This window comes from Haliaeetus albicilla, chromosome 23, assembly GCF_947461875.1.
Source record: "Haliaeetus albicilla chromosome 23, bHalAlb1.1, whole genome shotgun sequence".
NCBI classification, from domain to species: Eukaryota; Metazoa; Chordata; class Aves; order Accipitriformes; family Accipitridae; genus Haliaeetus; species Haliaeetus albicilla.
In genome coordinates, this window is record NC_091505.1 from 17,807,217 (window position 1) to 17,822,224 (window position 15,008).

At 43.2% G+C, this 15,008-nt stretch overlaps 1 protein-coding gene across 2 annotated transcripts; it reads left to right on the forward strand.

Annotated features, from left to right (window-relative positions):
* Positions 1 to 7: 7 nt before the first annotated feature.
* Positions 8 to 11,956, forward strand: VGLL1 (vestigial like family member 1). Of its 2 annotated transcripts, none has more exons than XM_069811457.1 (6): positions 8 to 1,780; positions 4,415 to 4,478; positions 5,306 to 5,535; positions 6,112 to 6,531; positions 8,668 to 8,727; positions 9,408 to 11,956. In XM_069811457.1, the coding sequence occupies exons 3-6, from the start codon at positions 5,325 to 5,327 to the stop codon at positions 9,446 to 9,448; spliced, it is 732 nt and encodes a 243-aa protein (XP_069667558.1). In that variant the 5' UTR covers positions 8 to 1,780; positions 4,415 to 4,478; positions 5,306 to 5,324; the 3' UTR covers positions 9,449 to 11,956. The 2 variants fall into 2 exon arrangements, with proteins under 2 accessions (XP_069667558.1, XP_069667559.1); XM_069811458.1 differs by having other exon boundaries at positions 6,115 to 6,531.
* The last annotated feature ends 3,052 nt before the right edge of the window (positions 11,957 to 15,008 follow it).

A 15,008-nucleotide genomic window follows, 5' to 3' on the forward strand; every position in this document is an offset into this window, starting at 1 on the left:
TTGGTTTGTCTTCAATTTTGTTTCTTAAAGGGGTTGTGTTTTATACTACCTTTTTAATAAACAAACTCGTGAACAAAACAAGTCTTTTCTGATTAGTGTCAAGATAATGCATTTGTCTTACTTTTTTCCTCAGTAAAAGATACTGTAGCATTTGGTGCCCAGTGACTTATAAAGCCTATGTGTTAACATGCCAGCGTTTTCCAACTGGAGTCCAGTAGTCATGTTGCTAGAACTGTAAGTGTTTGCAGTGGGATAGTGGGATGTGGTGTTTGTTCCCTCTTTGTGGGTTTTGTCTCAGACTTCATTCTGGCTGCTTCTGTTAGTGGACCCTGTATGAAGATAAAAGGAGCTGGAGGAATGACTGCAGACACCATAGTTGTAATTGGGGGGGGGGGCTGTTGTTTGTTAAGGACAAGCAGAATTGCAATTTTTATTCTCGGAAATTAAGTTTTTTGGTGTTGGGTTTTTTGTGTGGGTTTTTTGGTTTTTTTTTTTTTAAAGCTTAACATTTTGAATGCTTAAAAAGCGCTGGAAATCAGTTGTTTCAATTCATAAACTGCAAAGGAATAGGGATGATAATCCCATTTTTACCCAGTAGTTCTTTGGGGTGTTCACGTAGGAGCTTTAAACTGGTGCCATCTAACAACCTTACGAGTCCTTTAACTGCCAACCTAAGAGGAAATTCTTGAATGAGGTCTTGAAAAGATTTAGCAGATTAAGTCGCTGCTATATGAAAGAGTTTAGAAAAGGGGGTAGAAGAACAAATGATTGAGATGTTGGCACTTGCCCTGCTGATAAACTGGAATCCAGTCTGTCTCACAATGAAAATGTGTTTATGCAAAGAGTGTGTCAATAAAAGACTAAGCACCATCCTGGGAAATCTTACAGCCTGGTAGTTAAGTTGTTCTGGGAGATGGCAGAGGGCGGATTCATACGTATTTAGGCAGAGAGAATTGGACTGTGCTCTCCTACTTTCTGGGTGTGTAAACAAACTCTTAAGCTACTGCATAAAAGACTTCATGTCACCAGTTTGGTGACTCTAGTTGCCCAGTGTATTATTCCAGCAGTGACTGGTGAATTTGACCCTGATTCAGCATTTCTGGAATGGCTGCAATTTGGTAATTTTGGTAAATTTACTAAAAAAAAAAAACCACCCAAACTACCTGTTTCTTGCTACAGCCCTTACAGAACAAGAATGATGTTTTTATTTTCTGAAGATTTCTGTAGTCATTTAAACAGATCCAGTGAAGAAGAGAGAGAAATTGGGTATCCAGCTTATCTGGGATGGAGACAGGTGATCTTTTCCTTCTTGCAGATGTTTGTAGTTACACACTTAATGCTGAATATGTTATAACCTGGCATAGGAAAGCCCTTTCTGACCCTGGCCAAGTTTGGTTCTCTGCCATAACTTGTTTATCATCTTTCACTAAACTCTTCCGAAGTCGAGACGCTGTCTTCTTTATTGTGTACACTTTGGCATAAAAAACCCCCTACTTACAATCCTATTTTCCTCATTCCTGAAACCTCCTAACCTGGTTGACTTGTTGGAGTGCATTTCATGCATTCTTAGCAGATAGGCTGAAGGAAACGCCTAGTTCACTCGCAGCTAGAGGCTAGAAAGCATGTAGGGAGTTCATGAACATTGCTTGTCTCTTCCTGCAGTCATTGCGGAGTGCACATAGCCTGCCGGGGCAAGGATCCCAAACTGCTGGACACAGCATGACCGTCCCACATCTGGAAAATCTTACTGGTGTGACACCATTCGTGACATTGCGTTAAGGTAGGAGAATTCAATGATAATTTCAATGTATGTTCACTGACTTTCTCAGATGTTCCCTCATTTGAAAGCTACTTGAGGAAAGAGAATTCCTGCTTGTTAAATTATTGCTTAAGAGTTGGGAAGTGGAATTTTTTTATTTTATTTATTTTTAAAACTAGTTTGGGCTGCATGAACTAGAGAACAGAGGGTTCCCTGTCTGATGCTACAGTGATGGGAAATTAATACTACTAGCAAGGGTAGGGGATGTGAAAAATACTGTACAGTATTGTCACTTGTGGTGAGCTGTCAACAACCACGTCTCTTAAGCCTGTGTTGACCTTGCATCCTTGTCCACCTGAAGGATAAATAACTTGGACAATTACTTGCACTATTTTGCCATAATTAACCCATTCTGAGAGTAGTGTGAGGTGAGCTGAGTCCATTTCATCGTGAGCTCCAGTTCTTCTACTATAGTTTGACAGCAGTTAGTGGCAGACACAGATCGGAAGGATTTCTGCCTTTTTTTGCAGACTTCCTGCTGGAAGATGGAAGAATGGGAAGTTCAGGTAATGAAGACCACAGTGCTCCAAATCTTAAGTCCTGACTCTTGGGACATTAGATTCCTCTTATGTGCATATGGTTCACTAAGGGGACTGAGATATAACCTAGGTTATATCCAGCCTTCTTACGACTACTTGTGGGAAAGCACAAGAGGTTTTTGGGGGAAATGAGGAAAAAAAAAAAAAGAAAAATTACCATTCTTTCTTTTAAAAAATGTATTGTTTTTCTAATATTGTAACTACTGTGGTCACAATTCACAGAAGCGTGACAGCTGCTACACACCACTAAATAAATGGTGCTAAAAGAGCTTACAATTAATGTCACAAGCAAGTCGAGCATGTTAATAAAGTGGTACAAAGACGCAGTGGCTGGCTTGCACTGAGTGAGGAACAGGAAAAATAGACCTCTGGGCCAGAGCTAATGCTTTTTAAATTGTACGTTGATGTGTGGTGGTAGAGCAGTGTAGGAAGAGCTGGTTTGCTGCTTGCTGTTGAGATGGCCTGATGTAGTCCTTTTTCGGGCCATATGGTTGCTGATGACTTTGCCAAGCTTTCACCGCTTGGGTTGGAATTTTCCATGGCAAGCGTTGGCCTCCAGCTGAGCAACCAGAAAGTTTCTTAACCTAAACAGTGGGTTGCTTTCTGAAACAAAACTGGGAAAAAATAGTGTCTCTTCCTGTGCTTGAAGTTGTTTGGCTGGGTTGTGCTAGTTCCTGCTCCCCTCATGGGCCTTGGGAAGGTGCCTGTAAATCAGGAGGAAGGTTTTTTGGTTTAAGTTTTCTGTGTTTGGGAAAGTTTGGTCAGCTTGAAAGTTCTGAAAGATTGTCTTCTCCATCAGACGACTGCTATGGAGTATCCCCTTGCTTTCCTAACTGGTGACCAACCTGTATTTGTCCCATCCCCACCACTATGTTCAGGTGGACCAGAGGTTGGAGTTGGGGAAAGGATGCAAGAAGGGCAAAGCAATAGAAATCCTAAGATGAGGACTGAGGAACTCTTGAGTTTGAACATAAATTGGTAGTTGATGACAGGGGACTAGGGCTAGCTGAGCAAGGGATCATGAAGAGGGGGAGAAATGAACAGACAATATGGGGGAAGTAGAGCTAACAAGCAAAACTAGACATAGAAGCAAATGATAAACATGGACAAGAAGTTTGTAGGTGAAGGCTTGAGATTAAAAAGGGAATGGATTATGGCTGGATAACCTTAATCCTCATTTTTCTTAATGTCTGAATAGTTGGCTTTACAGCCTGAACAGTCTTTTCATGCGTAAGAAACACTGAGAGACCATTTGGAGGCAGCCTTTGCAGATATTTCAGAATACCCTTCCAGACACAGATGAGTGCAATGCTTGTTAGGAAGGTACTGAGGACTGGGGGGTTTATGGTTAGAAAAGAAATCCGATAAATGTATCGGAATAGATTAAGCAACACTGTGTATTGCAGGGCTAGTTGGATGGAAACACAAATCTAATGATTCATTAGGTTTTGCGTGATAAAACTGGCTATTGGCCGAAGGTTTCCCCAGTCTCTGAAAAATAGCGGCCGCCTTTTTGCTAGCAAGGTAAATCAATTATGCTATGCGGTGTGATGAGCTGTTCCAGTGAGACTGGAAAATTGAATAGAAACAGCAGGCACTTCTCACTGCATGCATAGCTTGAGCATTGCTAAATATGATTTTGATTACAGTAGAACATATGAGCTCTGGTTGTAGAATTAGCTCCCCTGCGGCCAGAAACTGCACAAATGCATAAAAACGATCCTTCTCCAGGGCAAGCAGTGACGTTCCTTGTCCTACTCTTACCATATCTGGTAGCAGAGATTTTTAAGGAGAACAAAAAGGAGTCTTACAGTCTTCTGTTGACTTCCTGCAAACTATTTTAGAGTAATTCCTGCCTTAAATCCATAACTTCTGGTTGAGCTCCAGTGTGTGTTTTAGCAGTTTTGCTACCAAAGTTTTAAGCAACTGGCAGACCCACCACGTTCCTAGGTAAGTTGTTGCAAACAAAAAGGGCTTTTTGTTTGGTGGGTTCTTTTACTTGAATTGCCATAATTTGAATTTCCAATAATTTAATCTGAGTGTCTTTTTCTAACAGGTGAAGCAACTAATTACTCTCAGAAGTCTTTTCCTTGTGGAGGTCTGTGCTGACAGTGATCAAGGTACTTCAAACTCTACTGTATCTAAAGTTGTTATTATTTGAAGCTCCAATGAGTATTTTTTCTTTAATTTTTTTTTTCACTCTGTCAGTATGGTTTTTTTGAGCAATGCAAAAACCAGAATTGGACAAAGCATTTTGGTAAGTTCACCCTGAGCTTCATCCAGGGATAATGCCACCTCTGTATTGTCTGAAGTGCTTCAGTTCTGTTAGCACACTTCCATCCTCAGGGTATATTTGCACAGTGCTAGATCCTAAGCCCAGAGTTATAAAGATGGATGAAGGCAGCGTGAGAAATAACAGCTGGTGGATAGACGTACTGATGTTATTCTTCAATAGAGCCAATGCTATGGCATTGACAGGTAACTTATACAAGGTTGGTAGCCATCAGGCCCTCTGCATCTCTAAGCCATTCACTGCTTTCAAGACGCAGTATGCCTTACTAAAGTTGCACATTGTACAGCTATATCAGACTTAGAGCTGACCAGCAAAAGATAACTGCATTGAGCGAGTTAAAGACTAATTGGACTCAATTTGTCTGATTGGGAAAAATGCACCCCCATCAAAATTCTGAAAAATGTGGTACATATTTATTGAAAGGTTTCTCCTTTTGATTTATACTTCAAGTATTTCCTATTAGAAGTATATAGTAAGGAAATCAGTAAAGAAAAGGTGCATGGAAGAAGCAGAAACCCAGATAAAAAATCTAATCTTACTAGTAATGGTTCTTGTGGCACTACCAGTTTCAGGAAGAAGGCGGGCTCACTACTGACTGTGGACTTTAAGTTGAATAGTATTTCTTTGACTGGTCTGTTGTTCTTGTTTTGGCAGGGGCTGTTGGTTATTGAAAATGGAAGAAACAAGGAAGCTCTCTCCAAAGCCGTGTAAAAGCAAAGAACCTGTGAAAACAGAATGGGGGTCTCAGAGTGTTGTATTTACGTATTTCCAAGGGGATATTAACAGCGTGGTAGACGAACATTTTTCTAGAGCTCTAAGCAGTGCCAAGAACCCACAAGACCTAAGCACAAAGCACAAGAGTGAGACTGTTGTCCTGAAGAACGGTGAGCGGCTTTCCACGTGTGAGCGTGGTGTTAGACAGGGGTGACTAGCTTTCACTAACGAATTTAAGATGCAGCGTGCTGCAATTTGGAAGTGTGTGCAAATGGAAAGCAAGAAAATTGTGCTTGCAAAGCCCTGGATTATGTAGCTGGGACTTCCTGGGTAAAAACCTGTGCTTGCTGGGGTCCTTCCCAAGCTCTCTGTTGGCGGGACCGGGTCCTCATTTTCCAGGCAAGAGCCTCCATCACTGTCAGATGCATTAAGCACATTATGACTTAATTTGTTGTCTTTGCAAGAATATATTTGTCTAAGCTTGCAATTGTTAAAACCCTGCCTATGCTAGTGGGCTGTAAGAAAACACATGTAATATTTATTTGAAAGTATTGGTGGTGTTGGTTTAATCTGCTTTTAGTATGAATTTGTTGTTGATTTTTAAGATAAGCAGCACTAAAGTGAATATCTATTTCTTTAAAAATGAATATGCAATCTGGTAGCATTCCCTTAGAAGTCCATTGGAATTTGCCTTGGAAAAAAGTAAGAATTTACGAGACTTCAGATGCTTTCTTTCTCTTTTTAAGTAGATAGCATGTCTCCCCATCAGTGGAATTTCTCTTCACATTGCTCCAAACCATATCCGTCATCTTCAGCTACAAGCATGTCAAATTCTGGTCTGAATTTTTCTGCTGCTGGTATGGCAGGCCAATACCAGTCATCAACTCTGCGGAGTCATCCAACTCAACCTGCAGATTTATGGCCCTTCCCTTCGATTGGGACTCACAGTCTTACCAGTTCGGTATATCATCATGCCTTGCCTGACCTGCATGCGGTAGATGAACCGATCTCTGACAGGAAATACGGTTCTCTTCTTGGTCTTCTGCAGCAGGAAAGGTGCCTAACATCCATGCAAGAATGTACCATGAAGCAACACTCAAGTCCTGCTTGTATGACTGGACCTGCTAGGTTACAAAATATAAGTCAAAGTTCAGCTCCTGGGGGAGGTAAGGAGATATTTATTATCACTTTATTCTTTGATAGCATCTTATGTAAAGAGACAAAAATAATACAGTCTGTTCCTACGGTTTGCAAGCTGGAGCCATCTCCAGCCCAGCTCATAGGAATTTTTTTCAATAGTTAACCCATGCTGTGTACTGTGCTACTTGGGGTTGAGTAGCTATATAGTACGGCTTAATCAAAAATACGCACTGCCCACTTGCATAATATTTTGCCTTCTGGCTCACATTAGGGAGATACTTTAAGTGAATATAAGCATTATCCACAGTGCTATCAGGATCTCTACCTTATAGGTAGCAGGTAGGGTGGCACTGTGTGTAGTGGATGCTCCTGTATTATGACAAGAAAGGAGTGGCCAGGTAAGAGCCCTGAGCAACCGAACTTACTGCGTAGGGCGTTAGTGATATTCTGAATACAGGATGTGAAACTGCAGCCCTTACCAGAATGGCCAGGGATTTCTCTCCCTCCCCAGTCTCTGTCTGTAGCTGGAAGGACTAGGGTAAAGGGGCTGGCGGGCTGGCCTTGCCTTGTCTGCCAGCTAATTGCTGCCTGCCACGAAGCACTGCTGCCCTGTATGTCAAAGGCTGTGTTTGTGTTTTGCAGTAGATTTCCCAGAACTAATGCAATTCACGCAGAAGTGATGATTGTTACTTACTTATTATTAACAATTAGTAGGAATCCCAATCCTAGGTACTACTAGCGCACAGAAGAAAGGTGGCTGGTGGCTGAAGTCTGTTTCCCAGGAGCTTATGTTCCTACAGCATCTAGGTCAGCTGGATAAAATTGCTCCCTTGTGAGTAATTTCTGCCTTTGAGAAGCTCTCTGAGATCAAGCTTCCTGGCCAGAGCCCTGGTGCCCTGTTAGGGTATGCCTGCATTGCTGTTCCTAGGCGTTACCCAGATAGTCAGCTTGGCACTGGTCTCCAAGAAAAAGGGTTGTGAAATGTTTAGGGAGTCGCTGGAAAAATACAGCATGTCCTACCTGGTGCTTCTAGATAAAAAAGACCAGGCATGTGAAGAAGTGATCCCGAGTCTTAGGTTTTGAAAAATAACCAGCTGTGAAATACCTACTGGTTACCTGGTTTCTAATCTGCATTGGCAAAAATACGGCAGAACGTGGGCTAAAACTACCGTTTATATCTACAGGCAGTCTTATCCACAGTTCCTCTTTTGAGGGTATACAGAAGCTCTGTTGTTATGAGGACCCCAGCTGTGGGTGTGTTGCTACCTTAGTCCTGCTAGAGTGTCTAATGCCTGTGTGTGTCTGTGCATGGAAAAGGGAGAGTGTGTGTGTCTTTGGCTGGAATACAAACTTTCTGCTCATGATACATAGTTAGATTTAGCTGAGGCTGTATGTATGTGTTACACAGGCATGCACCCTAGAATTTTTGCAGCTAGTAAGTGACAGTCTAATTACTTTAAAGACACTGTCTGGACTTCTAGGGTTTAATTTAAGAACAAGGTTAGGTGCCCTCTTCCCCCAAGGGGGCAATGTGAGCCTATCAAGGCTTGGGAACCCAAAGAACCAACTCCTCCAAAAAAGGAGATGTTTCATGAAACTAGTCTTGGAATCGAAAAAGGGAGGCAGTGCTGACAACAGTGGACTTTTGTTGAGAATTTCAGAAAGAAAATGAGTGGGGGGAAAATTGAAAAGGAAATTAAACAGCTTGGTGCTCCCCAGCCATCACAAATCAAAGCCTTTTCTTTCAGGATGTTTACAGGGCCTTTCTGAATATTCAGGGAGCCTCATAACACCACATGTGTGTAACGCTGTACATGTGCTTATCAAGCAACCCAAAAAGAACAGATAAGAAATGGCTGGCCCAGGTTCACAGGGAATCTTTGGCAAGTCCCTAGGATGTGTGCATCTAGTCTGGCTGTGGGAGTCCCTGTTTCTTGGCTCTATCTGTTAAATATACTTCTTGTTGCGCTGTGTCATGTTTAAGAACAGCTGATATTTATATTTATGGAAGTGTATATTGCTGTGCCAGACAGCACAGAGCTCCCCAGCACCTGTGCTATAGGCTGGGCTGCAAAAGCACAAGGTTTCTTTAGGAACTACTGTCTGCTTTTAGCTCTGTGTTGAATCTCTGCTCATCTCCAGTATTTTTTTTTTTTTTTAAGAGAGAAGAGCAAGCTCTTACCAAGGCTCAGAAAATCCCAGTGTAAGCCATGCCACTGCAGGTGAGTAATGAAACCAGCAGGTTTGGAACAAATTAATACTCACCTGTGAAGGACAGCTGCCTTATTTACGCATGCAGAATTAAAGATGCTTCCTTGCTTGCTTCCTGACTGTATTTCAAAAGCTTGCTTTTTCCCCCAGATATAGACACCATCTCCCATAGCTACATTAACAGAGAAGAGGGAAAACATTCTATTAAAATGAGATACATGATTTTCTAACTCCATCTACCTTAGTTTTTGTGGTTATACCATCAGCCTGCCACTTCACAATGCCTGTTTTGCACTGGCTGTCCACGTTTCAGATCCCAGAAAGGCAGGACACCCCTTGCTTTGTATCTCAAGCACCTGGCTTCAGGCTGAGGTCCCTGTTGGAGCTGTGTGTTAGCATTACTGCAGTTTTCACCAGCAAACCCACCACACTGCTTGGAGAGTTGTTCTAAGAAATTATTCCCAAAGCATTCAGGCTTCCATATTTTTATTAGCCTCTTGAGACTGTGTCATACCCTGATGTTGGTTCTTTGATGTGCAATATTTTGGGGATACTTTGGATGGGTCATTCTGGTTATTCTAGTAAGGGCCCTCTTGCATCAGACCCAAAGGTGCAATTTTTTTTGCACAACATCCTAAGAGATTGCGTGGACTATGCTGTTTGACTGTCCTGATACTGCTGTGTCTTACAGGAATTCAGATTCATGACAGAAGACGAGATTTGTACTTTTAGCAACTGGATGTTTCTACTTTGTTCTGAAAGAGAAAGTTCTTGCTGTGAACTTTTATTATTTGCAACTGTGAATCAAGAAGAAATGAACTGCAGCTATTCTGTGCTTTTTCTCTCAGTTGGAAGAATACATGTACTATTTGCTATCTGGGGAATGAAAAATCATCTTTTTCTATTCAGTAAATAATTTCTAATAGCTATGGTATTAAACCTGACAGTATGTTTGTTGTGAAGAAATATTGTCAACTTAAGGCTTTTCATGTAGCCCTCTTGAAAGGACTTTTAGCACTTTTTAATCTTTCTGTGTTTATTCATTTACCTTCTCTTGATAAGAAGCACAATTCTTATCAATGCAGTTGATAACAGATAAGTGCAGGGATGCAGTTAGCATAAATTCAGTGCTGCAGCTTCTTAGCTGATTTGATATCTCCATATTGTTTAAAATAGTCCTAGACCATGGGCAAGAGACTTCAAGAAAACCACAGGTCAGCAAAACACATTATCATGTTTTGGAAGTACAGTAATTTGTAACCATACTTGCAATTCACAGGGACATTCTTCAGAAACTATATAATATGCATATGCCCAAAGGCTCTATTTTGCCTGCTCATAATGTATAATCATCCTCTAGAAAACAGTGAATTAACACTAGATCTGGGAGGAAATCTGGATCCTCATTGGATGTAATTAAAATGCCGTTGAATAAAAAGCTGGAGGTGGGAATGGTCTATTTTCCCAGTCTCTCTGCAGGTGTAAAAGGTTCTTCTAAATAAACCCTGTGGGGTTGAATTTTAAATTATTGACCTTGAAGGGCTTGGCCACCTGAACAAGCAAAAATCAATCTCTTTGTGGTAGCTGCATCCCACAGACCTCAGAGCAGCGGAATGGGGGGGTGGTCTGTCTCGATGCTCTTCCGTGCAGCAAAAGTGGCAGCCATGAACTGTGCATCGATACTGCACGTTCAGATCCTCCCCTTGCTTCACCACTCGCCCTTGGCAAATATGTTTGCTGAAGCTACTGTGAGTAAAACTTCATGTGACTGGTGTTTAGATTTGTGCATGTAATCCCTGCAGTAAGAGAGACTGCTTAGCCTTTATTGTAAATCCTAAGGATAAAAAAGATTTGGGTTTATTTTTTCCTTCTTCGTTAGCTATACATTAATTTAACATAAAGGAGCACAATTAACTTTTTCTGACAGCTCTACACAGTTGCTTAAAGAAATTTGACCTTTGAGATACTAGAGCTTGTGATTTATAGGACAAATTCTTAGCTGGTGTAAGTGTTTGTGGATCTGTTTACACCAGGTATCTGTGCTGCCACTGGTCTACTTCAGTTACACCTTGTGTAATTTTATAAATAATTTGAGTTCAGCAACTTTAGATATTTATGGTACTGATTTAAAAAGAAAAATTTTAAAAATCCCATTTGTATCATACAAGTTTGCTCTAGCATATATATGAGCTAGACCGACCTGAGATCACATGCGAGGGGAACTATTTTAACTAAATTAATAAAAGGTAGACCAACATCCTGTCTCCCTGTATAGATGAGCATGGAAAAATCACTTGTTTTTAATATTTCTACAAAATTACCTTTCTTACCTTTTAAGTTTAGGAATACATCTCCAAGTAGTTTTCTTCTGTCGTGCCAAATCACTTAATTCCCTGATTTTTAGGGCTACGTGGTAAGATAATCTGATTTCCTCTATGGGACGAAGCAAAGACTTCCAAGCTGTACTCCATACATCTGTCTTACTAGTGTCTATTGTAATTTTGGTTATTGCTTCAAAATAGTGAAATATTATTTTTGTCTCCCTCTGTCATCCCTCCTAAAGGAAAATGCTTAAATAATTTCTCTCCAAGGTCTGAAAAGACACATAACAGTATATTTAAATGCTCTTAAAATGTAGTGCTGCTTGGTTGGTCCTGTGCGTGTGTCAGCTGGAAATATTCGAGGTGACTTAAAACCTGTGTTTCTGGTGAATCAACCAAGTGGAGTTGGACAGCGTGGGGGTGGGGGGAAAACCCCTTGTTTTTAAATGTATGTCACTTAGTGCAAGGACACAAGGCATCAGTGATTCTGCCTTGACATGGTAATGCTTTGAACCATTGCTGTGAGGTTTGGCAATGCTGCGTCTTTGTCGTCCAGCTGTGTGGCTGACCTGGGAAAAGGGAGCAAGTGCTGGGCTCCACGCTGGGCGTACGGGTGCTTGCTCTCTTCCCTGGCTGTTAGAAGAATGATGACTTTGGGGTAGAGGGTTGGGGCACAGAGGTTCTGGCGTTTTGTCTTGCACCACTGCAGCAACATGCACCGGAGCGTGCCTGGGTTTATAGGCATCTCACTTTTCTTCTGCAATAAACATGGTTAACCCATCAGTGCAATCTGCCTTTAATGATTTCATATGAATAGAGGTTTGAACATTTCACAGCGGTTCCCTACATTAGGTAGGCTTTTATATATACGTGTATATACTATATATCTAAAATAAATATATACATATATATTTCTCTCGATATTGTTTGTCCAGAGTGGAGTGTTTCTTGTTTCTCCACTCAGGCTAGCGCTGTGTTCCTGATGCTGCCATGCTGCTGTCATGCTCAGATGGCGGCATCTTCATTCCCATTCAGTACGTGCGCTCTTTTGCTCAGAAGGACTTGGCAGACAGCGTGCTGAATTCAGCAGCTGCCATCTGGTACTTCCCACGGTTATTTTCAGTTCCTTCTCTGAATGCAGCAATCATGGTGGTGACGGGAGGAGAAGGGATGTGGGATGTACCCGTTTCAACAGGTTCTGACTCCCCAAATGCTAGCACACCTCTGCGGAGACCGCTCCGAAGGACAGAAGGACAAACGTGGGCTGGGTGCTACATTCTCTGGTAATTTACTGACCCTGTGGGAAACCACAGTTTGCCTCCATTTGGGTACCATTTCTAAAGCTCTAGTCCAGGAATAACTTCTTTGCACAGATGGTTTTTTCTCCTGTCTTTTTCTGATGGGCAGATGAGATGCAAGCTACATGCTCTGTGAGCCCTGCTCAGAGACTAATGCAGAGAAAAAGACTCAAGTGTTTGACATGCCTACCCTGTGAAGAGTCTGGGGCTTTTTTTTTAATAAGCTGCAGGAACTGTTGTACATTTTTTCGCCATGCATGTCCCAGGACACAGATATTTTCTTCCGTGTGTCTCGTGTTTGCAGGCGCCTTGCTCTGCCTTCTTGTGTGGGATGGCCCTGGTCCAGCTCCTCCTCTGATGGTCAGATAAACCTTGTGGGTGGCTGGGAGCAGCATAGCTGGCTTAGCTACTCCACCCCATTTTAGTCACTCATTAGTAGTGTTAAAAATAGTCCCAGACTGCAATGACAAACAAAAGAGATTCTTTTGCTATTAAAGAAAAACCTAAAGGTTTTAAAAAGAAAAAAAAAACAAAAAACAAAGGGCAGGAATGCTACTGGGTAACTTGGCCACAGTTTGTATGGCTTCTTCTGGGTGTTCATTGCCTTTCTTCCCCATCAGCCTAGCTTTCTACCTGAAGTTGGTCTAGTTCCGAAATGTCCCAGAAACACGACGGAGGTGTGACAGTATGTTTGCATTTATCTTATTCCTAATTTTGGATGAACAGCTGAAAGAAACACAAGTTCTCCCGTGTGTGCTCAGGCTGGAGGTGGCAGCGCTTTGCAGGGGAGCTGGGCTGTCTCCGGGGTCACTGCCAGAGGGGTGGCCAGCCCCAGCCCGGGGGACCACCAAGTCACAGCGATGCTAACAGCGATGTCACCCGGGAAAATGGTCATAGCTGGTGGCCCTCACCCTGGAGCTGATATTCCTCAAGCCTTTTTGGACAAGGGAACCCAAGCTGCTGTTGCTTATGTTTTTGTTCAGGTGTCAATTAATTTGTCCCATCACAGGTGAGAAAGGGACACCTCATGCACCCATGTGGCATGTAGCCTTTGGTAAACACTTGCTCATCTCTGGAATTTTTGACTGTCTTGTGGTTTTTAAGCCTCTTTTCTGGCAGGTTCTGCCAAGCAGGACAGTCCTGCTCCTGGTGAGGGGCTCAAGGTCACACAGTAAGGCTGAGATGTGGCCGGGGCATGTCAGCATTGCTGAATTTGTAGTTGTTTGAACTAACAGTGTGATCTGGGCCCTGCACAATGCTGCAAACGTCAGGAACTAGAAGTGATGTTTGCAAGTGTCCAAAATATTTTTTTTTTAAAGAAAAAAAAAAAATCTCAAAAGTGGTTCATGTGGGAAAGTTCTCAAAGCATTGAAGAAAGCAAGCAGTTTGGAGGAAGACAAAAGTGAACCGATGGCATCCTTCCCCCCGGCACGGAGAGCAGAAGCACGGGTAGGAACGAGCTTGCCATCAGCCCGGAGAGGCTTTCGCTTTCACTCACGAATGTGACAGCTCCTCGTTCCTGGATAGATGAGCTCCCAAATCCCCCCAGGAAAATGGCAACCAAACCGAGCTGAGCCCTTTCTATCCCTTTCTGAAGGGCTGGCTCTGCTTTGTTTCCAAGCAGGCTGGAGAACCTCGCAGGCTGCCAGCCCTGCCGCTGGGTGCGAGGAGCCTGGCAGGTCGGTGCCGCTGCCTGCGGCCACCCCAGCTGGAGCCGCGATAAGGGGGGGAACCAGAGCCAAACCTGCCCGCCCCATCGGTGCCTTTGCTCAGAGAGCACGGTGCTTGGCCAGCCTTTTCCAAAGCTGGTGTCAGTAAAAATGCCCCTTACTGGTTGGGGAGTTTTGTGTGTATTTTTTTTCCCCCCCTTGGGCAGATTTATGACTAAGTGACCACATGGCTTTGGTACAAATGAAGGCAAACGAGAAATAACTAGGAGAGGTGATTTCCTAGGAATGGTAAAATGTTGTTGCACCACTTTGTTCTGGGATGTGTTTTCCTGTACTGTCTGGTTTAAAACACTGCATTTTTTTGGCTCAGGGCTCTAATCCACTTAGCTGCTGCTCCACTGAGACCTTGGTCCTCCCCTCTGAGTTATCATGTATCGTTACACTTGGAGGATTTCAGCAGAGAACTGGTGCAAACCGGTGGTTTTGGTGCCTTGGTTGCTGGGAGGAGGATGCTTTCCTTGTTTCAGTATTACACACCATGTTGGAGGGCCGCGTGTTACCGCACTGGCAATACTGCTGTGCAAGCAACTCGGCTGTGGTCATGTCATACAGATCACAATTTCTTTGCTGAGGGGGTGCAAAAGCAGCTGAGGTGTGGGAAGTCAGCGGCTGGGCTGCAGCACAGGACCACAGGGCTCTCCGGGCCAGCTCAGAGGATGCTGTCAGGTGGGCTGCAGCCATATCGGAGCTGGCTGACCCAAACCGGCTGTGAGGCAACTCAGATGTGGCGTTCCCCAAAAGCATGGTCCAGCTGCCGTGAACCCGGCTGAGCTCATCAGCACCCACGCTGCTGATTCATGCTACCCCTGCAGCCGGGCTTCTCGGCGCAGGTTAAGCTGGGTGCAGCGCTTCCCGTGAGCAAGGCTGGCCCTGCAAAGCCCTTGCACCCCGGAAAGGTGGCTGCTTCCCCGACCTCCATCCTCACCTCTGTACCCCCATCTCC

Excerpts from the sequence above, each read along its gene's own strand:
- VGLL1 (XM_069811457.1), top strand. The coding sequence starts at position 5,325 with ATGGAAGAAACAAGGAAGCTCTCTCCAAAGCCGTGTAAAAGCAAAGAA. Across the intron at positions 5,536-6,111 it reads GACTGTTGTCCTGAAGAACG|TAGATAGCATGTCTCCCCAT; the intron begins GTGAGCGGCTTT and ends TCTCTTTTTAAG. Across the intron at positions 6,532-8,667 it reads AAGTTCAGCTCCTGGGGGAG|AGAGAAGAGCAAGCTCTTAC; the intron begins GTAAGGAGATAT and ends TTTTTTTTTAAG.